Source organism: Haliaeetus albicilla, chromosome 1 (genome assembly GCF_947461875.1).
Source record: "Haliaeetus albicilla chromosome 1, bHalAlb1.1, whole genome shotgun sequence".
Lineage (NCBI taxonomy): Eukaryota > Metazoa > Chordata > Aves > Accipitriformes > Accipitridae > Haliaeetus > Haliaeetus albicilla.
Genome location: NC_091483.1, coordinates 70,700,318 through 70,728,000, shown reverse-complemented (window position 1 = coordinate 70,728,000; position 27,683 = coordinate 70,700,318). Strand labels below are relative to the sequence as shown.

Sequence of the window (27,683 nt, the reverse complement as noted above, 5' to 3'; positions counted from 1 at the left end):
AACTGCTTAAAAACAGTGCAGTTCAGATCAAGTCTAGCTTGTACCCTGATTAGCTTCTACCAATTAGTTTCTACCCTTAGGATGACCTGACATATTTTAAGGTTTACTGATAAAATACATAATTATTTATCTGCAGCCTATATTCCATTCTTTTTGCTTTTCCTGTTTTCTCAACATAAAACTACAGAGGAAGTATCTGCAAAGATTTATGTTGATAAATGCCACACAATATGCAAAGACTACACATGGTAAGTGAAAATTTGACATATTTCTCATACTCACTGTTTTCATGCAAATACTCAGATTGCCTTCTAAAAGGAAAAGTATAATCAGGTTATTAAATGTTTGGGTTTTGAACTTTAATCTACCTGTAACTAGAAGGACTATAAATTTGATTTTGGTAAGTAAAGCCCACATACTGAAATTATTCCTTTTCTTCAATCTACCACATAATAATCTGAGCTTTTATTGAATACGTCTACATTTAATTACACCATAAAGAAAATCAGGTGCCATATGGGACAGGTACTTCCATTCTGTAGTCAATGGGATTTTTGCCTCGGTAGGAACATTATGCCACACATGATTTTGTCCAAGAATCCACAGGATTGGTAAGTACTACACGTATCATCTAATTAGCCTAATACATCATTACTATTAGAAACAAATTTCAATTTTAAAAGCCATGTTACTTATTCAATGAGCACACCCCAAAAGATACAGTATATATATTCACAGCATTTTTACAACGACCAGACCTAAGATGAATCTGTCAATATAATTTAGTAGTTTTGAGTTTGTCCACGTGAATAAACAAGAAAGCAATACTAATCTAGCAAGTCTCAAGGTTTTGTTTGCAGAAATGTGCTGACGTGACTTTTTATCTAGTTATGCAGAATTCAGCTACAGAGCTGAAACAGTCTATTTACCAATTTTATTAATTTAACTTTTAGCTAGTTTGTCTTGTAAATATGGTTATTATTTTCAGTTAAGAGTTGCAGTATCCAGTATTACAGGATTCCTATGGGTCTTGAAACCTCTCGAGAGCCTTGTTATTTGACTCCTATCCCATCTAAACCACTGCTCTGTGTTACGAAAGGTGAGATTTTCCTAACATCTGTCCTCAAGAGCATCTGGGCAGCAAAATGTGAGGAGCAAAGCATTTATATGCACCCAGTGTTCCCGTTTTTCTTAATTATTTTGATGAAACAGTCCTCACTCCGGCACTCGGATTTACATCACACTGTTCACGACTTCCAACGGGGATTAGTGCGATTTACGATCCTGTTGATTTATAATATATTACTGGGCCATTACCCGGGCGATCCTTTGCGGCAGCCGTGCTCCAGCAGCGCCCAGCGCTCTGCCCCCCCCCGCTCCCGCCCCGGCACCCGGGCACCGCCGCGGGGACCAGCCGCTCGGACTCGCTTTCCGACCGACCACGGGCTTGGCAAGGCTACGACCAGCGACAGCCGAACCCCGGAGGAGGCCCTGCGGCCGCCCGCCCTCCCGCCGCCTCCCTCCGACCCCACACAGGGGGTCGCCGCCCCTCACGCCAACGGCCGTAACGGCCGCCGCGCTTCCCGCCCCCGCCCTGGCGTCACTGCCGGAGCGGCCCAAGATGGAGGCCGGCGGCGGCGGCGAGGACCCGCTCCCGAGGCTGAGGCGCCCTTTGCGGCGAGGGGCAGAGCCCCGCGACCCGCTGCCGCCGCAGCCGCCTTTCGGGGGCGGCGGGACGGCCGGTGGGTGGCGCCGGGGACGCTGGGCCTGGGACGCGGAGCCCCCGCCGGGAGGGGAGGGGAGCGGAGCCGGGCCGGGCCGGGCTCTGCTAGGCGGGCGGTGTGACAGGAATGTCCGGGCGGGGAGCGCTGCCCCCGCGGCGGGAGCGGGAGCGGGGAAGGGGACGGACCCTGCTCGCGGCTGGAGCGAGGGGACTCCTCGGTGGGGTACCGCCTGCTGGCAGCCAGCTCGTCGTCCCTCGGGTCTCCGCTCCTAACAGCGCGTTGGATGTGAAAAGGGAGGCGTGAGTTGCGTAAAAGACTTGCAACCGCGGGTTTCTTGGTGGGGGATGAAATGCTTCCATGCTCCAGACCCGAGCTCTAGTAGATGAGGAATAATCTAGGAAATAAAAAATAAAAATGCCTGTAAACGCCAGCAGAGCTGTTAGTACGCTCGGCTGGTGGTAATGCATGTGGAGGAGCCAGTATACCGTACACTGCTGGAGGCCCACAGGCCACCAATAACTTTTAGTGATAAAGTTCAAAGTATGAAACATCAAAGGCACCTTTGACACCTTTTTTTGACAGCGTGTATAAGTATTGAGTGTGTTAGTTGGTTACCGTCATACACAAAAATATGCTTTCAAAGCTGCTTGCTCTGTTGTCTTGCTTTCTCTAAAACAATATATGGTGATGAGGGAAAAAACGGCAGATCCTTTTTTGCATAATGATAGTTTTAGTTTATCTGCTGAAGGTATGCAGCATGAATCAAGCTAGCTCCTGAAACTAAAGTTGAAAATCTCTTGTGAAGTAACTGCAGTTGAGAACAAGAAAATTATTTATGCCTGAAATCAGTTTGCAAGGATTAAAATTAACAAAAAAGGATGTGAATAAATTAGTAATCGGAAATACCTCCCTGACTTTCTGTATGCTAGATTAATAATAATGTTTTAATAACACCAGGAGGTTTTTAATTAGTTAAATAACCCTTTTGTAATGTAGTCAGCTGTTAGGTTCCTAAAAGGGTACGCAAACACAGTATGTGCTGGTTGTTAGCTGCTTTTATCGTTTTATCAAAGGCTACCTTGCTCAGTCTTATTACAGGAAATGTGCAGAGCTTTTTCTAATACTTCCTCTGTAATACAAAGTGTATTATACTGACTATAATAATCTCCAAAGATAAATGAATTAAAAGGATAAAGCATCATGTTTTACGTAACTATAATCATACTCCATTTAATGACTGGCTTTAGTGCTATAATTATGTTCTTATTTACAGAAGAGTCTACAGCTGTAGAGAAGAAGAGGAAGCCTCTTACCAGACTGAATATTCATTCTGCATTCTGGATTTTGGCATCAATTGCTGTGACATACTACTTTGATTTTTTTAAAACTGTTAAAGAAACTATTCAAGCAGATAGGTAAGGTACCTTTTCTTAAAAAGAAAGTGGTGTTTTCTTCTTATGGTCATATTCAGTTTGTTATGTTTGAACACTGCGTTTTAAATCTTGGATAAACAAGATCTACAATAGGAATAGAGAGGGCTGGGACTGATCAGCCTGGAGAAGAGAAGGCTGAGGGGGATCTTATCAATGTATATAAATATCTGAAGGGAGGGTGCAAAGACAGAGCCAAGCTCTTTTCAGTTGTGCCCAGTGACAGGACCAGAGGCAGTGGACACAAATTGATACACAGGAGGTTCCCTCTGAACATCAGGAAACAGTTGGGTATTTTTTCCTGTGAGGGTGACCAAGCACTGGCATGGGTTGCCCAGAGAGGTCATGGAGTCTCCATCCTTGGAGATACTCAAAAGCCATCTGGACATGGTCCTGGGCAACCCGCTCTAGGTCACCTTCAAGTCTCCTTCAAGTTTACACTTAAGTACAAGAAATTGCTGCCTGTTTTGTTGAAACTGCTGGTGGTTTGATTTTATTTTAATCATAAAAAGCTGAAATTAATCTTTAAATGTTAAAATGAAGTTTATTTCTCTAGAAGTTCTCTAGACTTCTTTGAATAGACAAGTGAAAGATTAGTGAAATAATTTCTATTTATGCTCTATTTCTTTTCTATTAAATTATTTTCAATGGGATTGATGGATGTTAAATATTTTTGGATAGCTTTACCTGGAAGTGCTTTTGAAACTCTCTCATTGTCATTTTGTATCAGTACATGGAAGCTGAACAGGGCCTTGCTCTGTGCTGTGAGGTTCTCTGGAGCTGCTCTTCCAGGCTGGTCTAGATACAACCTATGTCCAGTTGGCTGTGGATACAAACTAGTGACTCCAGGATGTGATCAAGGTTTTGGGTAGCCCCGTCTGCTCCCTGCAGGACCCTGTCTTCCTGCATTGCTTTTTTAGGTAGACTATGGCAACTGCTTTCTTAATGCAGATGTCTTAATTGGTAGTACTGAGGAACCAAAATAGCATAAGAGGTTTGCTGTACCATACCAGAGCAAATGTTACCTGAGTAGTTGATTACCCTTTGTAGTTTAGCAATCGAACTATGGTAGTAAGAGTTCACTTTTTAAAATTTTCATTTGCTAAATATACATTCAGATAAGTATAAGATTTTATTAAAGTGCACCTTCCTCCCCAGTTGTCTTTCCCATCTTACTCTTGAAGTACATCCTCAAAGAGGCTCAAAAGTGCTTCTTCCTAAATAATCACATACCTCATGTTTTCTTGATTCTGAGTTTGAAATCCTGGATTTCTCTATAGTTTTCTTCAGCTGCTGTAAAGAAGAATCTTCATGCTTCTTGTCTGCTAAATTTGAGAGTTCATAAACTCGAAACCTTATTAAAGCTTTCTGCAACATTTCTGTTGCACAAAAATCAGTAGTCTAATTTATAGTGAGAAGCACAGTTGCAGTGGAGCCTATTTTATTTCACTGCTGACAAAGTATTTTTGGTGTGGTAGTATAGTAAATCACTGACAAGGTCTGTTGCATTGCGTTTCCAAAATATTTGAGGGAAAAATAATTTGACAGGAATGTTGCATTGCAAAATAAAACTAAATTAGTTATGTATTTTAGACAGCTTTAGAAGGGCAAAAAGTGTGTTTTGTAAAAGTAATTTAAGAAAAAAACTACAGAAACTCTAGGCCAATCTGTATAATTAACAGGTATTGTCTGTTCTGTTTCTAGAGTAGAATGAAGATTAATGTGCAAACTGCAGTGTGAATGTCCTTAATATGCTTTAACATGCTTTCCCCCCCACAGTTGGTGGTTTGCCTCTGGCAGTTGTTTATTGGCTGCATGTTTATCTGTTGCCTTTTACTGCATACTCTATCTTGAGTGGTATTGTGGAATTGAGGACTACGACACACAGTATCCAGCACTGATACCTATCACAACAGCTACCTTTATTGCAGCAGCAATTTGGTAGGTTTGAACACTGTGTACAAACTTCTGCTAAACCTCTGCAAGTCTGTGTTAATGGGCTCGTTTTATAAAAAGTATAATTTCTCTAGTTCTACTAAGTGTATTGGTGACAATATCAGCTCTACATAGCATAATTTCTTCCACTTTCAACATTCATCCACAAAGTGAGAGTTGCAACTCTTGAAACTGTACATTTTAAGTGTAGTTTTAGGTGTGCTGGATCTTTTCTGTCTTGAAAATTTATGGGAAAACTAAAGTCCTTTGTTAGTGTAAATTGCTCACCTCTGACAACTGTTTGTGAGGTTCATAAATTAAGACAAAGGTGTGTTCTCTAGCTGAGAAAAAATTATGCCTGATCAGTTTCTAATACTGAGTTCTTCATTATCAAACAATCTATAAATAGCAAACATATACTGAAATTTATACTTGTAGCTATTGTTGTATGAACCTTAAGGGTTTCTATCTTGTCAGAGAATGGTACTTATAGTAAGAGCTACTTTATTTATGAGATTATAGGAGTCAGAATTGAGCAAATGTGCATGTGAATGAAGAAATTACATACATGTGTGCCAGTATATCTATTTGCTTTCTGCATGAAAACTGGTTCTCTCTTTTAAGTTTAGATGTTGTATCTGAATAATGTCAGTCACTATTTGTTGCAATGCTGGGAAAAAAAGGAAGACCAAAGAAGATAAAGGTTCCCTATAGTTTAGAATTAGTCAAATCTATAATCCTTGTAGTTCAGTTGTAAAATAAGTTGGTTTTCCCTCTTTCTCTTCAGTTACCTCAAATTTGCTTGGCTGGAAGTACAAATTAAAGCTTTTCTCAGTTGCCATGTATGCCCATGGAAAAAATCAAGAGTAGTTCATTTTCAGGTGCTTCATATACAGAGATTCTGAAAGTAAAAGGTATCTTTACCCTTGATGGGACTGAGTGGACTTGGTCGGTGTAAAATCTGCAGCAGCTACTGAAGTTCTGGGATGAGTTTTAGTAAACAAACAGTAAACTAAACTACCAATTTAATAAGTAGGTGCTGGGGTCTTTTCATCCATACCATAAAGAAACAAGTATTTTTCCGGGTTGAGTAATTTAAATCTCATTTCCTCTTGTGGTATATTTTTTTTGTATGGCTGGTATTTCCATAGTATGACAGTTGAACTTACCAAAAACTTCCTGCTTTTATTCCCAGTTTCAACGTTGCCTTGTGGCCTGTCTGGTCCTTTATGACACCTTTGTTGCTCTTCATTCAGTTTATGGGTGTTGTGATGCTTGTGTCACTCCTGGGATAAGTCCTTCAGGTAAATAATTGAATTGTTTAAGCACATAAAAATATTTGTCTTGTTGCATGAACTGCTTTGTTAGACATTTAAGGATTGTAAGACCCTTTAAGGACTCCTTCTCTATGTTTTGTGTACACTTTAGAATATTTATATTTTGTGGCATACACAGTAACCGGAGAACGTGCAAGTATCCTAAGGGGAAGAATATCCTTCTTCTCTTCTCTAAGATTCTGTTCTAGACAGTGAAAAGAAGCGATTAGTGAGAATGGATGGTTTTAGGGAGTACAGGCCAAATACCTGCAGCTTTTACCCCTACTGGGAAAACTTCTTAGTGAAGTTGCTTGACCTGATAGTAAAGGGGAGAGGCTGTTAACATCCATATGCAACTGGGGGGGGGGGTTTGGTTGTTTTTTTTTTTTTTTAATTCAAATCCTTTGTCTTTAAGTATGCCGTTTTCATTTTCTGCAATGAACAGTCCAAATCAACCTGCTATCTGGAAAACTGCCAGATATCTGAAGTAATTTGTTCTTCCTAAAAAACAACCTTTCAAAAGCAAAACCAGATATTTTGTTGACTTGAAAAATTCATTCTCAATAACTGCCATGTTGAAAAGGGGTTCTTGCATCTTTTGTTAGGATATACTATTCAGATGAATCCTGGGAAATGGAAAAAGCTTAAGGAAGACGTCAAAGACTGCTCAGTAAATAGGGTGAGGGATGTCCCCTGTATCACAGGCATCTACATCATCCACTGAAGTGACTTCTTCAGCAGGTCTTGTTTGCTGTACTTCTCAAGGGAATGTGGGGAAGCCTGTTTGGTTTTGCTTGCCATCACAAATCCTTTCCAGTGAGGAAGTCCCCCAGCATTTTTACGAGTGCAGCAAGAAGAATGAGGCAGTGCTGGATTTTGAGCGTAGCCTCTTGTAGTGCCAGAGTTGTAGGCAAAAAATATTTAATGGCTGGGACATTGAAACACAGCTGTTGTTTGCATAAACAAACTGAAACTAGTGTTGCATTTTTTTCCCTATTTTCTAGACAATCAAGAAACCTGATTTTTTTAAGGAAGTAATTAGCTTAGGTCATGCTCTGACAACACCTATAGACTTCTGAAAAATACAATACTTCAGAACCTCTTTACGATATTATGGGAGCTTCAGTCACACTGGTTAATGCAAACTTCTTCAAATTGTGTTTGTTTGTACTGTCATTAGCTATGTTCTGTCTGAGCACTGAAAGGATCTGCGGAAAGGACACATTTCAGTATGTTAGAGCTGATTATATTAACAGACCAAAACAACCATTCTGCATTAATTTGTATGCAGAAAGTAAGAAGTACAAATGAATTACAGATACCCGGAACAGCTGAACCTTGAGAAAACATTCTGGTTTTCTATGTGAACAGCCAAGTAAATTCTGTTATACAGTATTTATTAACTCTGTATTAGGCCAAATAATTATTGGTCTAATAATTAGGGCCAAATTATTACTTGGTGATGCAAAATCATTAACTAATCAATATCGAATTAGTACAAGATACAGCTTGTGCAGTATATACAACCTTACAGCATTTTTGTTAAGGTTGGGTTTGTTTTTCTTTTCTTTCAGCTTCATGTGAAGGACTCAAGTAACTGTTATCCTGCAAAGTGGATGTCACTTTTCTTACATTCCAGTACTTTTATTGTTTCTAATACTGCTTGCTTGCTCTAACTGATACTGTAATTGTTAGACTACCTGATTTATAAATCAAATGGACATAACCATAGGTCAGCCAGTGGCTGGGGAAAAAGCAACTGACTAGTGAATAATTGAAAGATAGGTTTTACCTCTCTTAGTAACATAAAGCATTTCATCACTGCTTTGTAAAGCTTTTATTCATATTTCAATATTAAGCAGATGGGTTATAAGTCAGTTATGTAGCCCTAAATCCTATTTAGGGACTCCAGAGGTTACCTAGTCCAGCTTCCTGCTTAAAGCAGGTTGTTTGTTTTGAAAGTAATTGATACTTAATTCAAGTGTTGCGAGTTTTTAATACTACAATTTTTCAATTTGAACTGACAGCTAAAAATATTGTATGGTATCTGTGTTTGTACTTGTAAACTATCATAGATGACACAGGAGACATTTCTTGGATCTATTAAATTTCTAATATTATGTGTGTTACCATGCAGGAAATATTTTATTACCTAATCTCTTGACTTCAGATCTGCTAGTGTTTGAAAAAAGATATGGATCAAGGTAAGGGCCTTAGAAAGCTGGTTGATGTTTATGTCATTGTTAATTTGGCAGTGCCATCAGTGAAATAGATTCTATTTGTGCTGATACAGTTTGTCCACAGCCAAAGATGGATGATCAAGATGTGAATAACCAGCAATATAATGAACAATACTAACACTACACAACAAATTAAGAGCACAAAGTAAATTCTTTTGATGTATGCACTACTTTTTCAGTATTCAGGATGTTTTTCTTCTGTAAATTAACTTTCCGTTCTTAGCAGTGCCTGTTAATGAAGTTGCCATTTTTCTTCCTCAGCAATAAAGAGGCTGGTATTACCTTAAATGGTGTTAGTCATACACAGTTGGGAAAATAAAATAACATTGTCTCTCTGTTCACCTTCACTAAGCTACTTAAATATCTGGAAACCTGGACACCATCTAGTTGCTAGACCATTTTATATAGATCTTTGTGTTAAGTACTTTCACACCCACACCTTTGGAAAGTAGGAGAATGTAGAAGCTGGATATTGAAACTTGTTAAAACTTACTCCTTATGACTGTTGCCTGAAGTCTGGACCATTAGAGGAGACTGTGTTCTTCATTCTGACTTTCAAATTCACACATTGCTGAATACACAATACATGAAATGTTCAGTAATAAAAAAGATAGACATTGTCTTAAGCTTCTGCTGTTTCATTAAGGAAAAAAGTTGCTGTCAGTATGCAGTACAAAGGATCAGTCAAACCAAAATAAAGTACATTTAGCACTACTGTTAAGTAGCTTGTAGAGTAAGTTAACAGCTTGATTTGTTTAAATGTAATACTTCAGTTTTCCAAAACTAGTTGTACTTCACATCTTTAAAGGGCAAGTTGCTTGTCTTCAGGTCTTTGCCTTTTAACAAATTTTAACAATTTTACGTCTGCGTACAGAGGTACATTTAGGTAACTTTGTTTATTCCGCTATTTAAAATGCAGTGTTGCTCAGGGATGATAATTACCACTGTATTTTTATTTGTCAGCTATATAAATGCTCTAGGTGTTTTAAGTTGCCTTGTACTCTTGAATTAAAATTACTGTTTGCTACATGGTTTTTCAGATTTATTCTTCTGGATATCTTTAATAAACTTTGTATAAAAGTGTTTGATTTTTGTTCAGTACTTAATTGTTTAACTGTCTAATTCCACTGTTCTTGGGGACTGCCAGCCCATCATTTTGTCTATAAAATAGATGTTCATGTAGATTTTAAATACTGGACTTGACTTGGAGTATGTTTGTCTTTCATGGCCTCTCAGCTGGGTTTATTGAAGGTGGAATACCATTCTGTTCACTTTGGGGAGTTATTTGCCTTCTGACTACTTTGATGTCTTCTTCTGAAAATCCCATGTAGATATGCTCATGGTACAAAAGCCCTGCAAAGTCTTTCAGTAACAGTCATGAGTATCCAGTGCAATTCTCATTCACTTGCATGTTCAAAGGGAAGTAGTGGCAAATCTGGTGAGAATTTAAAACAATGTTTGCTGTAATTAGCAACCTGACAAAATGCTGCTGCCACTTCCAGTTCTGTGAACTCCTTGCTTTTGTTATTTTCCTTACCACCAAATAAAGAACTTAGGGCAAGAGAGTGGAAAAGGGTATCTTAATAGTTTCCTTGAAAACAAGTATTAGGTGGTCAAAATCCCCACCTCTACCAAAGCTTGAACGTATCAGCTGGCAACAGAACACCATAGGTTATTTTCTGTATCCATTTACATTCATTTCATCTGAGGATGAGAATGTGTACCAGCACCAAAGAGCTTTTCTTCACAGGTGACAAGGGATGCTCTAGAATAGTCTTGAAATAAAACAGTCCACACAGTGAGGATTATTTGTCACAGTTACCCACAGAAGCTCTGTAAAATGAAAGCATCTTCCTTACTTATTCTTTAAAGGTTACATTACATAAGATAAAAGTAGGACTTGGCATTGCCGTAAGCTTCTGATAATGATGGATGTTAGCTCTGAGCTAGAGGAGGTTGAAGCCTTAACTGTTTGCCTAGTCATGCTTTTTATTTATACTGCTGTTACGGGCCAGACAGAAACATAGGGCTAGCTTTCAGTTAAGTGCATTTTTCAAAAGGAAAATTTGTAGATGGCTTAAAACACCTGTTTCTTGAGAACAGGCCAAAATGAATAAAGGACATGAGCTACTACTTCTGTATGCTTACCTAAATAGGTGATTGTCCAGAATTTACTCATTCTACCCTTCTGCCATTTTGTTTTCCTTCCCCATTCTTTAAGAGGAATCTGAATGTCAGAAATTTACATCTAAGTTCAGAAATGTCCTTTGTTACTTAAGAAAAAAAAATTCTATTTACTCATTTCTGGTTTCAGAAGAGAAAAAGCTTAAAACCTCTTAAGTTTTGCCAGTGGAAGTAGAGCAAAATAGGTGCTGTCTTTTAATTTCTCCCTTTTTTTTTTTTGATGTAGCTGAATTAGTGGCATAATTTCATGTGAGATGTAGGTCACTCACTGTAAGAAACAATGCTTTGGATATTCGATATGCTACCAACAGATAGAGGGTAAAAATGTAAGACCTGCCTGGCCAGAACAAGGACCAGTCTGTCTTGGTATTTGGCCTCCAAGCTATGGCTAGGTACCTGAATACCTAGAATTAAGAGAATTCATGCTGTATGCAAACAAAATACCATTTAAAATATGTAGTGTTTGATACTGGCCTATTCCTCTCGGCCCCTATAGCCAACCCCGGCTGGTGCTCCAAATCTTGAGGTTTGCATACCTTAGTATCTTATGGCCGTAGGTCGCAGTCGCCACTAAGCAGCTTAAATAAAAAAAGGTCAATACTTAAAGCGTGCGTAAAAATTGGGAAGACGAATAAACAAGAAGTGGACTAAATCCTGCAAAAGTCTTTGCTACTTTGAGCTCGGGAGTTGCAACTCCAGCTAGCAACCGCTACAATACTCTGTCGTCAGAATGGGACTTGCTAAAACGATAAGGTAAATCGCTGCCTTTGAGAGGTCTAGAAAATCCCCGAAAGCCAAGGTTATTTCCCACCGGTGGCAGTGCCAGTTGCCAAAAAGCAGCTGGGCCGTGGTGCCCGCAGGGGGTGATCCCACCGCCACCCCCGCGCCGAGGAGCTGCAGCACCGGCTGTCCGCGGCCCGGGCTGCCCCGGCCCGTCCTCGCTTCCCCGGAACGTCTCCCTCCTGGGGGCTGGTCCTCGCCTTCCCCGCCAGCCGTCAGGGGAAGGCTGTTCAGGGCTGTTCCGTGCCCCGCTCGCCACCTTCCCCCTCTCCCCCGCCTAGGGACCGTGTCCCGCCCGGACGGACGGACGGACGGACGGGAGCTCCGTGTCCCTCACGGCAGCCCGCCCGCCCCTCTGCGAGGGGCACGGCCGCCTCCTGACGGGTCCTCCGCCGAATAATTTCTCCCTGACCCCAACCTCGACCCTAGCTGGTGGCTGAGACTGAGGCAAGCCCCCCTCCCCGCCCCGCAAAGCCTCCCCAGCCTTCGCCCCTCGAAGCCCACCCCGCCCTCGGCAACCGGGGACCCCCCCCCCGCCCCCGGCGGGCAGCGGCTGCCCTCGGCGGCCCCGCTCCGCCCCCGGTCGCCGATGGGGGACGGGCCACCAGCCGACGGCCTCGGGGCTCCCCGGGGGGAAGCGGGGCCGCCTGCCTGCAGCAGCCGGCCGGCGGCGGGGGAGATGGAGAAAGCCGGCGGTTCCCCCTCGGCGGGCGGCAGCTACCCGCAGAAGAACGCCGAGATCCTCAGCAGCCAGTACGGCATCAACCTCTTCCTGGCCGGGCTGCTGCTCACCTTCGCCTGGGCCGTGCACGCCGTGGGCATCAGCAAGAGCCACCTGCTCTCCTACCTCATCACGCTGATGCTCATCCAGCTGCTGTGGATGCTGTGGTACCTCTGCAGGAGCTGCACGCAGAGGAGGCTGATCCGGGACAAGGACACGCACGCCGGAGCCCGCTGGCTGAAGTGTAAGTAACTGGCCGGTGGCACCGCGCACGGGACATCCGAGCCATCACCCGCCTCCCCTACCGCTTTGCGACCCTCGCCGTCCCTACCAGGAGGCATCCTGGTATTCGTGAACTTAACGCACACGCAGCGCGCTCTAAAGTAAATATATGCATAAGCTGAACATACGAGGAGATTGTATGGGAAAGCTGTTTGCTAAACATCCTCGCTTGCCAACCTACCATTTACAGTGCTGAAAGCTCTGGCGCCTCTTTTCCCTTACCGGGCTGGTTTAGTGACACTTGAAAAATAAAATATACCTAATGGAAGAGGCAATTTTGCTGGTGTCGTGCAATTCTTTTGCAGGAATTATCACCTTTTCCAGACAATGTAATGCGACTTACTTTAGGCCAGTACCAGCCAGAAAGGTCCTCAAGTGCTCTCTATACCAATGTATATCAGCGATTCCCATTTATACGTGTCCAGTGATGCCTTAGAAAGATCTGGAGTTAGACAGAAGAGCACAAAATCCCTGGCCAGATCAGGTTGTAGATTAGCGCATAAAGCACGTAAGCAAGGAATCTAAAGCTAGAATTAGCTTGTAGGCAAAGTATAAAAAGTTGCAAGGGTAGAGGAGGGATGTGATGGCCCTTATCTGCAGAGTCAGGTGTGTGCTGGAGTGAGGATATAAAGGTATATTGAGAGAAGGTAGTTGGAGAGCACATCACAGAATCGTAGTGACAGGAATGCTGTCTTCTGGGTCCCGAGAAAAAGAACATGCATCAGCACCGCATAGAGTAATAGGCAAGCCCGGTTTTACTGACCTCTTTTCCAGTCTCGGCACTGTAAATGATAGGTTGGAAAATAAGTATTTTAAGTGGAGTGCTATAAGACAGCTTTTCCATAATGTATTTCCTACCTACTAGCAATAAGACAACAGTTAATTATCACAGCAGCTAATGAAATATCTAAAGGAAAATCCCAAGAACATCTAAAACCTGATTATTTTGAAAAGTAAGGTCGTGTGGTGGAAATTCAGTTTGTTCTCAGTCTCAGTGCTTGTGTGTCTTTCATTTTCTTTGCAACTGTTAACAATTATGCTGTATGAATTGCTCAGGGAAAATATTTTTTTTTTAGTGTCTAGCATACAGCCATGGTCTGTAGACTCTCCCCTGAAATGTATGGAGTTCATGTACCAACTGTTGAATTGTTCTCCTTGATTATTCACTGTTTTCCAAAATGATATTCAGCTCTCGGGCATTTTTCATTTATTAGCTTATGTGGTTTACAACCTCCTGAAATTCATTAATGCAAGGCTTAATTTGATCCCATTTTGGACCAAGCTATGCTTTTGTTACTCAGAGGGTAGCTTTCCCCTAAGTATGGAATAAATACTGCTTAACATGGGTAAGTACAGCAGGACCCCCTGCCCTTTTTCTTTTGGCACAGCATTCACAGCATTTCATTTGTCCTACAGGATATAAGGTGTTGCAGAAACTTAGAAATAAGATACTGGATTGAACTACTAGGTTACCTTATCCATTTCTTTTACCAGCACAGGATGGCTCTTTGTACTAGCTTCTCAAGTGGTGCGGCTTCCACAGCTTCTCTTGGATGTCTAGGCTGCAATTCAACAAATTCGCCCTTAGGGAAAGACCTACACTTTCCTATTCTTAGGAGTTTCTTGTAGTTACAACAAGCCTGTACAACTCCTTTATCCTCTGTTGGTAAAAGAAAACTTATTTGAGCTAAGGAAAAACTCAGGTGGCAATTCCTCTGCCAAGATCCCCCTTGCCCTCCTCTTTATCAATGGTCTTGTCATAGAAATCTTTTATCTGAAAGACTAAAAGTCCAAAAAGGTGGAGGGGGGGAGGACAAATTTCCACCCAGTCTTTCCACAGGAGACTCTTTGCAATTTTTCACTAGCTCTATCAGCTGTGTCGTGGTTTAACCCCAGCCAGCAACTAAGCACCACGCAGCCGCTCACTTGCTCCCCCTCCTGCAGGGGGATGGGGGAGACAATCGTGGGAAAAAAGTAAAACTCCTGGGTTGAGACAAAGACAGTTTAATAGGACAGAAAGGAAGAAAATAATAATAATTGGAATATACAAAACAAGTGATGCACAGTGCAATTGCTCACCACTTGCTGACCGATGCCCAGTTAGTTCCCGAGCAGCGATCTGCACCTCCCTTGACCAGCTCCCCCCAGTTTGTATACTGGGCATGACATCACATGGTATGGAATATCCCTTTGGCCAGTTTGGGTCAGCTGTCCTGGCTGTGTCCCCTCCCGACTTCTTGTGCCCCTCCAGCCTTCTTGCTGGCTGGGCATGAGAAGCTGAAAAATCCTTGGCTTAGTCTAAACACTACTGAGCAACAACTGAAAACATCAGTGTGTTATCAACATTCTTCTCATCCTAAATCCAAAGCATAACACTATACCAGCTACTGGAAAAATTAACTCCATCCCAGCTGAAACCAGGACAAGCTCCTTTTGAAGAATATCTCCTTGCTCTCACTGTGAAAGCAAATGTTCTTTTATAAAACAGTGTAAAATTAGTATATTTTCATTATTCCCTTCTAACTGTGAATATCGTTTTAGTAAAAGTGGTGGTAACTGGCTACTTAGAGCATTTTGCTGTGACAAACGTTGAAAAAGAATGACTTAACAAAAACCTCCTATAGCTGAGTCCTTGCACACGGTTAACAATGCTAGAGGGGCACATAGTTTACAAGAATTGCTCACAGAAAGGTTTCCTTGAGCATTTTTGGAACTGTGTGAACCCTAGAGTACAGTTGTCTTCCCATTTGTGTGGCATACCAAGAACTGCTCTTAGAGTCCGAATGTGGGAAAAGTTTCAGGGAGAGCTCTGTCTTTAATAAGGTACAGTTATCCTGACCCAAATAATCACAGGGAAGCTTAGGAATTCCTTTCCTTGACATGTTCCAAATGTTATTCCCCTGAGTACCCTCTCCTGTTAGGAAAAGCGCTCTGACCATTATTTGGAAGTTCAGCCAAGTGGGCCAGAGAACTCAAAATGAAAAACAATTGGCTTCACAAATGGCTGTATTTTATCATGTTCTCCAGCAGCACAGCTTCTGTTTAAAGCATAGACAGCTACTCAACTTACAAAGCTGTTGGCAGGCTTCAACTTGTATCTTTCTACTGCTTGCATTAAATTATCTATTATTTGAACAATATTTTTAGTTTAGAGAGGCATTTTCACAACAGCATCATTATGGCTTTTTTTTTCTTCTTGATGGTTAATAGAAAGAATTAAGCCAGCACTTAGCAATACTGAAAATCCTATTCTTGATCCCCTAAGATATACAGGTTTCAATGAACATTTGAACACACACCCCCCTTTTTTAATAATACAGTGCTCAATAGCAATTGTTTCATGTTCCTTTAACTTTCAAATAGAAATAGCAAAAAGTGGAATTATCTTCCTTATTTATAATTACTGATATATATCTAGTATTTAGTATTAGTACATAATACTGAAGTTTCCATCAGGAAAAGTTAACATGGAAACCACCAGCAAAGCGTATGTATGGTTATTATAATTGTGCTTTGATTTTTGACGAAGCAAATTGGTACAATCATTCTCTTTTGAAGTCCCTTAAATATGCATGTTGGACACTTCGTATATGCTTACAGCGTGACCACCTGAGTGATTGCCAGAAAAATCTAGATATCATTTGAATAAATGAAATAATCGAACAATAAAAGAAAGAGTCATAGAAAGTCTTCTAATCCCTGGAGGAAAATGGCAAAACTATTGATTCCAGTGGGAACAGATTGAAGCCCATCAAATCTCTAATGGATGTAAAGAAAACATTAAGAGAGATACTAAGGCATAGACCAAAATACTCAATGTGAAAGAAACTTGGGGGCAAGGGGGGAGGGCAGCGTCAGTTGGTTGTTTTTTTGTTGTTGGTGGTGGGGGTTTCCTCCTCAATGGTCTGCTGGACATGGATGTAAAACTACACAACTGAAATACTGTTCTTGTGAAGCAAGACAGAGTGGAACTACAGTACAGGTCATCCTTCTAAAGACAAGATGCATGTACGGTGCAAGAGACAGATCACTAATCTAAGATGTGTTTCCTTTTTATTTTTGTGACTTTAAACCTGAGATCCTTGCCTTGCCTCGCCTTGCTTCGCCTTCCCTCTTCCCATTTCTTCTAGTTAACAAGTCCCTTGTGATGCTGTTCTGCTGAGCCGCTCTCATGAGTAATGGAAGCAAGGATGCAGAACTTTTACATTATAAAAGACATTTTCCACCCATTTTGCTCTGACATTACTACTTCACTAAAGCAGTTCCTCAGGGCTTGATGCTGCACCATGAATTCATTAGGAAATTATCTTTCTAGTGTCACGATTGGGGAATTAAATACTTTTCTAAAATACTCTGTAAAGTTAGCATATGCACAACAATTCACTGTAGAGTAATTGTGGAAGATTTTTGTAATCTTTTTGCTTCAGAAGATAGCATTTTCCTTCTCGTTAAAACAATTATAATATCCATTAAGGCCCTAAGATTGACATCTTTCAGGCAAATAATGAAACAGGCTGAGTTTCCTGCATACTTTCTAAATAAACCATGAATCACAGAATCAATCATAGAATAATTTAGGTAGAAAGGGACCTCTGGAGGTCATCTAGTCCAACACCTTGCTCAGAGCACTTCCAATTACCTCAGGTAAAGTTATTTCAGAAGAAAATTAACAATTCTAGTTTATTTTAGAATAATTTAAGTTCTTTAAATAAGGAAGGAAACGTATCATTTGATCTCAAGAGTAGCCTAGAATTTTGCATTTTGTGATGCTATTTTTATTTATAATGAAAATGGCATATCTATTTAAATGTGGGTTCCAGTCCTATTACATGTGTTAGAAAAAATACAAATTAGCTGACATAATAAGCATAAATAAAAAAATGCATAGGATTATACACATGAATGAGGTACAGACCTGAGGTTTTACATTTTGAAATATGAAGGCAAAAATTTCTATCTCTTGGTAGAAATGACACTGCATCAGTAATTTGACACTGGTTTTATTATAGAGACATTGTAAAACAGAAACATAAAATGTTACTGGAATTCATACCCTTGTGGTTAAAAAAATTTCTGAAGTCTATTTTTGTTTAAAGGTTTTAAAGGTTCAATGAAGTAATAAAAAAATACATTGTATTTTTATAATTTATACTTAAATTTTATCAATGCAAATTTAACAATAAATGTATTACTAAATAAATTATTAAATTAGTGTTGTATTTTATTAAAACAAGTCAAGTGGAACATGTGGTGCTTATAAGGAAGTTGGGCTGTGCTCCCTTAGGAAGGATAAATATTCATCAAAGTCAACACTAGTGATGTTATTTACTCTGTGAGGAATTACGAAGAAAGATTAAGATACTGATGCTGGTCTGTATCTTAAGGTCCAGTTAAGGTCCATGGATAGATTTTTATCTAGTCTTAATTCAAATAAGCCCAGATTAAATCCAGTGGAAACTTGTTTGAATAAAAGCCTAGAGAGAAAAAAACAAAAAACCAAAAAACCAAAAACAAGCAAATGAAGACTTTAGAATTTGGTTTAGTTATTTTATTGCCTGTTGTGCTTAATCATATGGGTACAAACCCAATCATTAATAATAAACATTGTGTTACCATATAGCTTTCCATAATGAGTTGTAACAAATATTTACATTCCTGAAAGAAAGAAACAAACAAACAAACAAGGGGAAACATGTAGTTTGAAAGTTCTTTAGTATACGAAACATGTATTTAGCGAAACATATTAGGGGTTTTTGTGTGAGTGTGAAATAATAGGTACAGAAATGAAATCTTTGGTTCCTTTCTAGGAGAACAAACCGTACAGCTCACTGTGGTTTTGGTCTCTGAGTTAAAGCGTAACCTCCTGAACCAGGGGGAAGGCATACCAAGTGATTGTGTTACTTCCCACTGCTGAGCTCTTGGGCCAGGAGACTGTAACACGATTGTTTGGCTCCCTGGAATTGTATAGTTTGCTGTGTGGCTGTATAGAGCATTAATTCATGCACTGTATGGCTGCTTCAGTGCTACCGTTACGTGAGAGGCTGACCCTGAAGGAGCTGGGAGCCATCTGCAAGGTGCTGAGTGTCTCCAGGTCCTGGCCATTGCTGGACGCAAGGCGTCTACGGGGATGTGCTTTTGTAACGTATTGGGCAGAGGCTTTCACAAATGAGAGGGACTTATTGCATTGAGTCAGTTATCTTCATGAACATCAATCATTTTCATTTCGCTAAACAAGAGCACGGGTATTGATCGACTTTTATTTCCCTAAACAGGTTTTAGCATAGTGATACAGATTGTCTCTAGACACTGTAACTGTACATTGATGTTTTCTAATATCTTTTTCATTTGTAGGTGGGATTACATTATTTGCAGTGATTACTTTAATTCTGGACTCTTTTAAAATTGGATATTATATTGATTTTTCAAACTGTTTGTCACCAACTGAAGGCATTTTTCCTGTTACGCATGCCGTGCACACCATCTTACAGGTAAAACTCATTGGTTGCAGTTTTATATTATATCTGTGTTTCTTACCAAAAATATCTTTTATCTTCTCATCATCATTGAATTTTACACTAATTTAATTTCTAAGCATATCACAGGATACTTCTGAGGACTAAATTCTTGTGCATGTATATCCTTTCTATGTGTAAATTCAGGCTTTGCAACCTGAAATTGCTCAGCTGTAAAACTCACATGGGTTAAAAACAGAAATAATCAGAAAATGCTGTCCTGTAGTTGAAGTTACTTGCTTTTTTTAGTTTGAGTTACATATGTAACTTTCAGAATTTTCAGGCTGAAATGAGCAGCTTGGCTAAAGACAATTCACTTGTTTCTGTATGTAGGACTTGCCACACAAGTTCAATTCAATTTGTCTATCCTGATGTCCTGTTGTGGTTAGGGGTGGAGGTCTGGTACTTCAAAGGGACAAAACCCTTCCCATGTATTTAGCTTGTTATAATGACGTGTGGAAACCCCTTGTCTCAATAAAATACTTGCACATCTTTCCTATGCCAAATGAACATGGATTTTCCTTCTAGAAGCATTTGGTTACGCTTATCAGTGGCTGCACACTAGCAAACATAGTCAGTGACTCTCATAAAATATTCCAGCTGCTTGTTTATTTTAAGGCTTTGGGTCTGTATTATATGGTGAGATTCCATAGCTGATTGTTTTTCACGTGAATTCCTCTGAGCCCCTATCAGCAGATTTGTAGGAAAGAAGGAAAGAAAAAGCCGCACAACTAAGATACTCAGTTATAGTCAGGTCATTTAATGCACTTTTATTAAGTCATTCGGAAAGAAAAGAAAGATTTTCTGAGCAGTTGTGGTTGCATGTAAGTAAGCATTTGAACAGCCTACATTTTTCTGCTTCTGTAACAAAAAAAAAAAGCATTGAAATTTAAGCAGTAACTCTGATGTCTTCTATCTTTTTCTCTGAGGGTGAAATTCAGGTTTTGTTGAAGTAATCTTAATTTCACATTCTTGTAATACCCACTCTCTATGTCTTGCAACTCCTTTGCTTTACCTCTGAAAAACAAACCAAAGAAATCAAGCCTTTTTTCCCTGCTGATCTGCACGCAGCATTCTTCATTGAATGCAGTGACCCTGAGCTGACAAGGTTTCCAGCTACCGTGAACTGGAGTGTGGAAGAAACAGTGTATAACAATGCTGAACAAAGGGAACATGAATTCTAATTTAAATTTTACATCTCCCAATGTTGCTGAATTTATCATCTACTTAGCTTAAAATAATGAAATCTGGAATGTTAGCCTGAGCAATCAAAGAAAAAGTAAAAAAGTAATTTACCAGATACCTCTTACCTAAGACAAATCTTCTCATGTCTTTGAAACACAGGATGAAATTACAGCAGAGAACATCCCTAATTATGTGTCATCTAAAAACTAAAGGATTTGTTTTCTACAGAATATGTGTCAGATTCTGTTTTATTTTACTCTAATGAGGCATCCTGATATGTGTCATTAAATTAATAAATATATACGTGCTGCACCTGTGCAAGCAATGAACTAACATGTACCTGCCCTTCCAAGACAGGCTGTGCGTTATGCTCTTTTGCAGGCAGAAGTCCCTTTGAGGCAGTGATTACTCTGTGAGCAAAAATTGGATTTTATCCTATTTCTTTACCTTACTGACTTTTCTGTTCCTATTTCCCCCCCACTTTCTTGACTCTAATGTCTGAACAGATATTCAAAACTCTTCCTTTTTGAGTGTCACACATGCTCATCAGTGTAATGACATTTCTGTGTATTCCTTTCATTTAGGTGTACTTTCTTTGGTGTCATGCAAAGGATATTATCCAGTCTTTCAAAACACTTGAAAGGTAAAGTGGATCTGATCCTCATCTGGAATGCTAATAGGTGTAGGTCTGCACAGTGCTTTAACACCTACAGTTTTACTGTATGAGGGACACTGAAAACTGATTCTTCTCTTAATCATGGTAATATAAATAAAAAGTAACTCTAATTTACCCAAGTGAGAAGATAATCATCAGTCTGAATGATGTTTTTCTTATTTAAACTGTGCTTATATTTTATAACATACAACAGTCACAGAATAAGTATATTTTTCTCATGAGAGTGGAAAATGGGCAAGGTATGATACCACAGTGTCACCTGCTTTTTTTTGAAGGAAGGAAGCACTATGTATGTGTCTTAGGACTATGCACTATGTTTTCTTTATTTAGCTACTGAAAGGGAATCTGCGTCCGCAACCTGCAGTCAGTGCAATACATCTGAGGTATTTTATATTGATTTTTATGGAAAGCATTTTTTGGAACTAGATGCAGATATGCACATTCACTGGGAAACAGAAACTCCCTGGTGGTAACCCATACACCCAAATCAGTAAGGGTTGTGCACATTTCTGACACCAGAACTTGATTCTCGCAGTGTTAGTGGTGTGTCCTCTGAACAGCTGGATCCATACATTTCTTACGGAGGTGAGGACTAGTCTTTGAAGCAGCAGAACCAGCTCTGATGTATTTTTGGTTTTGTGAGTAAGTGGATTAACGTAGATTAATCTATCTGTACCTAGAACATAAACAAACACACACGGTAACTTTTAAAATATGTATCTCAAATTATCAGTGAGCTGGCCAGTTTCCATAGGAAGTAAAAGAAATTTCCTCAGACACATCATTTATGGAGAAGGTTCTCCTTTTGTTTTGCTCTCTTGGGTAAGTGTTCAAGCCTCGTGCCAATGAGGAGAGAGATCACAGGAGGCTTTGCAATGTCAGCTGGTGAAATCAGCTCTGTTTATCAGTAGAATTTTAAAAATCCCTAACTGCAAATCTATCAGTGAGAACAGTGCAGTAATAAAGAACTGTTTCTTGGTGAAAGAACATTACCAGCCTCAGGTGCAAAAGAAAAACGCCTGGCTTGTCAGAAACCAGGAGTCTCAAAACCACGTGGAGCCCTACCCTCACTGAACCCCTAGTCTGAATGGGATAAAGCCCTCTGTTGGCTTCAACTCTCTCCAGGAGGCAAAACCCCATGGACTAGAAGCTAGAGAAGGTGGTGGTATCTCTGAAGACAGACCAGCCACAGTGAGTACGAAGGATCACCGCCAAAGGCTGTGAAATACGGCTTGCAAAACAATTAACCCTGTTCACACTGTTCAATCACTGTCATTAACATGAAGCTTGTCCAGCCCAAAGAATAACAACCAGCACATAAGGGAGCATAACAAATAATAACAGCGTGATATTAATGGTTTAATACATTAAGCCACTGTGTTTCTATAAAATTTTGGAAGTCTAACATTCATTGTGCTCCACTGAGGAACATCTTTAGGGAGATCGGTTGTGATTTTATTTTCCCTCCACTGACAACTAATAGTGCCACATAGCATGTCTACAGAAAGTTAATCCATTTTATTTAACATACATGGAGGTATACTCTGTGCAGATTCCTTCAATAATTACCTTATTTTGTAGGTTTGGGGTTATCCATTCTGTGTTCACAAATTTACTCCTGTGGACAAATGGAGTGTTAACAGAGTCAAAACATCAACTGAATGAGCATAAGGAAAGACTAATCACGCTTGGTTTTGGGAACATAACAATAGGTAAGTGAAAGGGTTGGTACATTTTGGAATTCCTGCTCTAACATGCTCTCCTACAAAATACTGCATCACTGTAGGAGGGAGCTGAGTCATTCACAACTATGTCAGCATAGTCATTCCTGGGCAAATGGCAGTGAGCTGATACGTAGTCAGTTCAGATCATAACTAAAATGTTATATGATCATGATCATTATCATATACGTGATCCAGGTTGTCATTTTCTTTGAAGTTCCAAACAAACAGATTTTTAAAAACATTTCTTTTGAGGAATAACATCACTGAGGAACCCCTTTATTAGTAAATCAGAAGTAAATTGAACATAGCAGTTTTAAAACCAGAGTTTACTATTTACTAAGTTATTTGTAGAAAAACAAGCGTGGATAATCCAATCCTGCAAATCCTTCCCAGGAGAGTGGTTACATGTGGTCCTATGGAATTCAGTGGGATGGCTCAGAGGGATAGGGGTTATCCATTAGTGCTGCTTTACAAGACAAGGGTTTTGGTCTGGGTGGTTCTTTTTTCATAACAGACCATTTTCTCCATTAGTAAGATGATGCAAATTGTAGCCAACAAACATCGAGTATAACTGTTGGGGATGCCTTCCACTTTCAAACGCCACTGAAGAGATGGAGATGGAGATTAGGAGTGCTTAACTTTAGAGAGGAAATAAAAGTTCTCAGCAGCTATAATTTTCTTCCCATGGAAAATTATCAGTGCAGCTGATAAATTTTGATTGTGTTCACAAAGGAAAAGACAGCTTTTGAAGAGGAAAATGTATGTTTTCCCACCCCGTGAATTCAATAGTGCTTGTATCCTAAAAACTCCTGATGTTGCCTCTACAAAGCCAAATCCTGAATTAATTTCTTTCTTGCCTATTTATAGTCTGTATAAATTGAAAAATTTTAGGCATTTTTAATAATTCCTGCCAAAGTTCACATGTAAGTGAAAACTCAATTTTAAAACCTGTAAAATAGTATTTTCAGTATGACTGTGTCTAAAATTATGCCCACAATTTTACATCTATTTGCAATTGTTACTCTTTATATGTATCTATGGAAACTATCTAGTTTCCATTAATAATCGGGTAGCTGAATTGATAGTTCAGAGATTTTGTAATCATGGAGCATTAGAGAGCAGACAAATCACAAGTTAGTGGCTCTTCTTGATATTTCTACTTGTTAAATAGAAGCAGTTTACTTATGTTATTTCCTCTTATTCTGCTGCCAGAATTGTTACGCAATTACGAACAGTCAGAAATAGCACCTGAAACAAGGGGGAGTGAAGTAGTGATCCGCAAGACAAGTTTGGCAGTAACATACAATCTACTGCAAAAGCGATTTTTTTCATCTCTTAACATTATGTGCTTGAGAGAAAACAATACCAACTTTCTCCTCTCCTCTCCTCTTCTAAAATTATAGAAAACAAAAGAAAAACGTTCAGGCACAAATCTTAAGATCAGTGCCTAAAAATGTGCTCTTCAGCATGTATGTTTATATATTTATAAATAAATACATTGTGAAAATAAGTATCTTTTTTTTTCCACCACTATGGACATTTCTGATTTCTGATATTATTTGCTTACTTAATAAATGCACGTTAAATATATTTATTTTACAAAGACGAGCAATTTTTCATTGAGATGCCTTAGGGGTTTACAATGCAGGTAACCTCACAGCAGAGAGATAATGATTTCATAGGTTCCTCTCACAAGGAGAAGACTGATTTTTAATTTTTTTTTTAACCTTAAAATTATACTGGGACATTGAGTGAAAGCATCTGTATTTACTTCACCTCTTTCCTAGCCATAAACAACTTTTTAATAAAGTGGTTATGGTATTAGAAACCACACTAGTGTAAATAACTGATAAAAATGAGAGTGGAACTTTCCTTGTTAAGCTTGTTCTTGATCTGATCCACCAATCCCCGCCCCGGGCTTCTATAAAAGCCTTCTAGCTGAAGGGCTGAGGACTCAAAGGCCTTGGGATCTGGATTTTTGTGTTATAATAAAGTATTTGTATCAAGGCCCTGCTGAAGTTTGGTGCACTTTGGTGCAGCATTCATCCATGATGTGTTTATTGCTCAGCAGCTGAGCAGTGAAGTCAGAGATCATACTTCAGCGGACATGCAAAAGCTTTGTTAGGTTAATGACTTTGACGGCGAGACCTTTTCTTAGGTGGCTAACTGGGTGGCATGATGTGTTGTTCAACTGAATTCTTACCTTTTATGTTTTGTTATTTTATTTATGTTTTATTTATTCACTTTAAACAAGAAATCTTTATAATGCACATAACTAATCTCTCCCTCTCCTTTAGTTTTAGATGATCATGCACCTCAATGCAATTGCACAACAACAACTCTCTGCTCGGTATTTTCTCAGGGAATATATTACCTATATCCCTTTAATATAGAGTACCACATCCTAGCATCCACGATGTTGTATGTCCTGTGGAAGAACATTGGCCGCAAAGTCGAGCACCACCAGCAACACAAAACTCCATTCAAATTCCACGGCATCACTGTTGGAATGATTTTTGGACTAATCGTGTTAACTAGCACAATAGCCATAGTTGTTGTGTATTTAATTCAGATTGGACGTTCGAAAATCAAAAGCGAGTTAGCACTTACTATGTTTTACCTGCATGCTATCTTTGTGTTGGCTCTCATGTGTACAGCTGGAATTGTTGCCCTTCTCATCTACAGACTGGAAGATAGATCGTTGGATAATTCAAAAAATCCTGCTCGAAAACTTGATGCAGAACTGCTGGTGGGCACAGCCGCAGGGTCCTGGCTCCTCTCCTGGGGCTCGATCCTCGCCATTATCTGTGCCCAAGCTCATCCAAAATACACATGGTATAACCTGCCCTACTCCATCCTGGTTATTATTGAGAAATATATTCAGAACCTCTTTATCATTGAATCCATACATCGTGAGCAAGAAAAGGTGAATGACGATATTAAAACTCTTCGAATAGTGACTATATCTCGGGGGAGCACTTTATCACTTACCCCCTCTTACAAAGAGATTTACAACGGCAGAGCCGCTCGTGACAACGGGGAGGTACCCTGCCTGTTTAAGGGCAGTATCTGTAGGAGAGAAAATGATGGTGGTGGTGGTGCCAAAGAAGAAACGAGTCAGGAAAATAGTTTGGTCATGCACTCAGCCTCAGATTTTTCATTTTACAGTAGCAGCTCAGTCACTAACAGCAAGAGGAGAATTCTGAAGAACATTGCTGCATTTTTATTCCTCTGCAACCTTTCGGTAAGACATTTTGAACATAATTCACAAATTAATACCCCAAAGCTTCCCAACCTTTCAAGCCTGAGAAGTAAATGAAAATTGCATGGTTCTATAGTTTGTAGCATAAGTTTTACTTCTTTTGGAAGAGTAAGTGAATATGCTGTTGGGGAACAAAGTTTATTTAAACGTGGAATCTGGGAGCCTAGGCTCGTTTTAGTCATGGTACAAAAACCCTAGCAGCAGCGGAAGCTGAAAGCCTCTTCCACTAGCGTGCCCCAGTAGCAACAGGGAGGGTTTTCTTAGGGATTTCTGAAACCAATTTGCAGTTCGGTGGGGTCACAGTCATTAAGGGCTAGTGACTCGTATCGCTGGTGATTAATATTGGCCTTGCGTTCTTTCCTTGCAGCTGTGGATACCGCCGGCATTCGGGTGCCGCCCGGAATATGACAATGGACTAGAAGAAATAGTTTTTGGCTTTGAACCCTGGATAATTGTTGTGAACCTTGCGATGCCTTTTTCTATTTTCTATCGGATGCATTCAGCTGCCTCACTCTTTGAGGTCAATTGTAAAACATAGATCATATACGGTCCCTCAGTGAACAATTGATTGAATAATTAATTAAATAAATAACAGTTGAATGAGTGGATGAATGAATGAGCGAACATAACAACAGCTGCTCAATAAATAGAAGATTCTATAATTTTTTTAAAAAGAAGGGACCATAGCTAATAGCATGTAATTTTTAAAATTTTTTTCTTCCACATTTTTTGTTATATATATGGTGTTATGGTATAGGTACACTTTTCAGAATCATATTAGTGTTAATATGATTAACACTACATAGTAAAGTTAATTCAATCTCATTAAGCTTTGTTTTAGTCATCTGGGATTTGTACTCTATATAATTTGTATTTCTTTGTTTTCATTCATTGTGGCTTGTGAAAGGGGTTTAAAAAAAAATTCTGTATGACTTAAGAGGGGAAATCCCAGGAACAGCTGAACTGAGTGATGCTCCTGAATCACAGAGATACTATGAAAACCCCAACTCTTAATTCCTAGCTATGTTTTTATAGTAAAACCTGAAAACATTTGCTATTTAGTTGGGATGTGGGAATTATTTTAAACTTCCTGAATACTGATAAAAAATCGATATATAATTATTATTTTCTTAACTATATAGCAAGAAATCCAGGTAAATAACATGTATGGTTAGGTATCATGTTGTATATAATATCTTCTGATAAAATATATTTCTATTAATGCACCCCCCTTGTCTTTTATTTACTATATGACATAACTGAGAAATAAAGTTAATCCTTTTACTTAATTCTTTATTCACGCATCCTTGAAATGTTTTAGGAGAGAAAACTAGTCTTATAGCTTATGTTTAGGTATATATGTTCTGCTGCCAGAATGGTATATATTCCTTGTACATTTTTTTTAATGAGCTGCTAATTTCTTTGTAGTTCAGTCTCCTGGCTGGAAAATAATCACATGTCTTCATACAGGGATGCTGTAAAGCATAGCTAATACCTCTAGAAATCCGGAGGGCCCTTGGCTGAGGGTTTTACATGCGTGATTTACAAGCTGTTAGAACATAATCTCAAATCCCTAGGATATTTAGTTGCCTGAATTCTCACAGAAAGCAGTGAAAAGTTGGGTGCCTGAATATTCATAGAGTCTGCACCTGTAAGGTTGAAAGACTGGAGCAATGACCAGAACACTAAAAGGGAGCAACAGAGCAGTTATT

At 39.5% G+C, this 27,683-nt stretch overlaps 2 protein-coding genes across 5 annotated transcripts; both read left to right on the top strand.

The window, feature by feature from the left end:
• Nucleotides 1-1,410: 1,410 nt before the first annotated feature.
• On the top strand, nucleotides 1,411-9,728 carry TMEM128 (transmembrane protein 128). 4 transcript variants are annotated; one of them, XR_011326529.1, is made up of 6 exons: nucleotides 1,413-1,742; nucleotides 2,998-3,139; nucleotides 4,934-5,095; nucleotides 6,285-6,393; nucleotides 7,011-7,146; nucleotides 7,980-9,728. XR_011326529.1 is itself a non-coding variant. In XM_069793616.1 (5 exons), exons 1-4 carry the CDS (start codon nucleotides 1,622-1,624, stop codon nucleotides 6,382-6,384), a joined length of 525 nt encoding a protein of 174 aa, XP_069649717.1. In that variant the 5' UTR covers nucleotides 1,411-1,621; the 3' UTR covers nucleotides 6,385-6,393; nucleotides 7,586-9,728. The 4 variants fall into 4 exon arrangements, 3 of the variants coding, with proteins under 3 accessions (XP_069649717.1, XP_069649709.1, XP_069649701.1); XM_069793616.1 differs by lacking the exon at nucleotides 7,011-7,146 and having other exon boundaries at nucleotides 1,411-1,742; nucleotides 7,586-9,728; XM_069793608.1 differs by lacking the exon at nucleotides 7,011-7,146 and having other exon boundaries at nucleotides 1,411-1,742; nucleotides 7,410-9,728.
• A 2,547-nt stretch (nucleotides 9,729-12,275) lies between these two features.
• OTOP1 (otopetrin 1) lies at nucleotides 12,276-27,189 on the top strand. The gene is made up of 6 exons (XM_009924592.2): nucleotides 12,276-12,574; nucleotides 18,964-19,100; nucleotides 20,894-20,952; nucleotides 22,567-22,697; nucleotides 25,007-25,953; nucleotides 26,339-27,189. Exons 1-6 carry the CDS (start codon nucleotides 12,289-12,291, stop codon nucleotides 26,507-26,509), a joined length of 1,731 nt encoding a protein of 576 aa, XP_009922894.2. The 5' UTR covers nucleotides 12,276-12,288; the 3' UTR covers nucleotides 26,510-27,189.
• Nucleotides 27,190-27,683: the final 494 nt, after the last annotated feature.

Excerpts from the sequence above, each read along its gene's own strand:
- OTOP1 (XM_009924592.2), top strand. The coding sequence starts at position 12,289 with ATGGAGAAAGCCGGCGGTTCCCCCTCGGCGGGCGGCAGCTACCCGCAG. Across the intron at positions 19,101-20,893 it reads CCGTGCACACCATCTTACAG|GTGTACTTTCTTTGGTGTCA; the intron begins GTAAAACTCATT and ends CCTTTCATTTAG. Across the intron at positions 22,698-25,006 it reads TTTTGGGAACATAACAATAG|TTTTAGATGATCATGCACCT; the intron begins GTAAGTGAAAGG and ends CCTCTCCTTTAG.
- TMEM128 (XM_069793616.1), top strand. The coding sequence starts at position 1,622 with ATGGAGGCCGGCGGCGGCGGCGAGGACCCGCTCCCGAGGCTGAGGCGC. Across the intron at positions 3,140-4,933 it reads GAAACTATTCAAGCAGATAG|TTGGTGGTTTGCCTCTGGCA; the intron begins GTAAGGTACCTT and ends TCCCCCCCACAG. Across the intron at positions 5,096-6,284 it reads TTTATTGCAGCAGCAATTTG|TTTCAACGTTGCCTTGTGGC; the intron begins GTAGGTTTGAAC and ends TTTTATTCCCAG.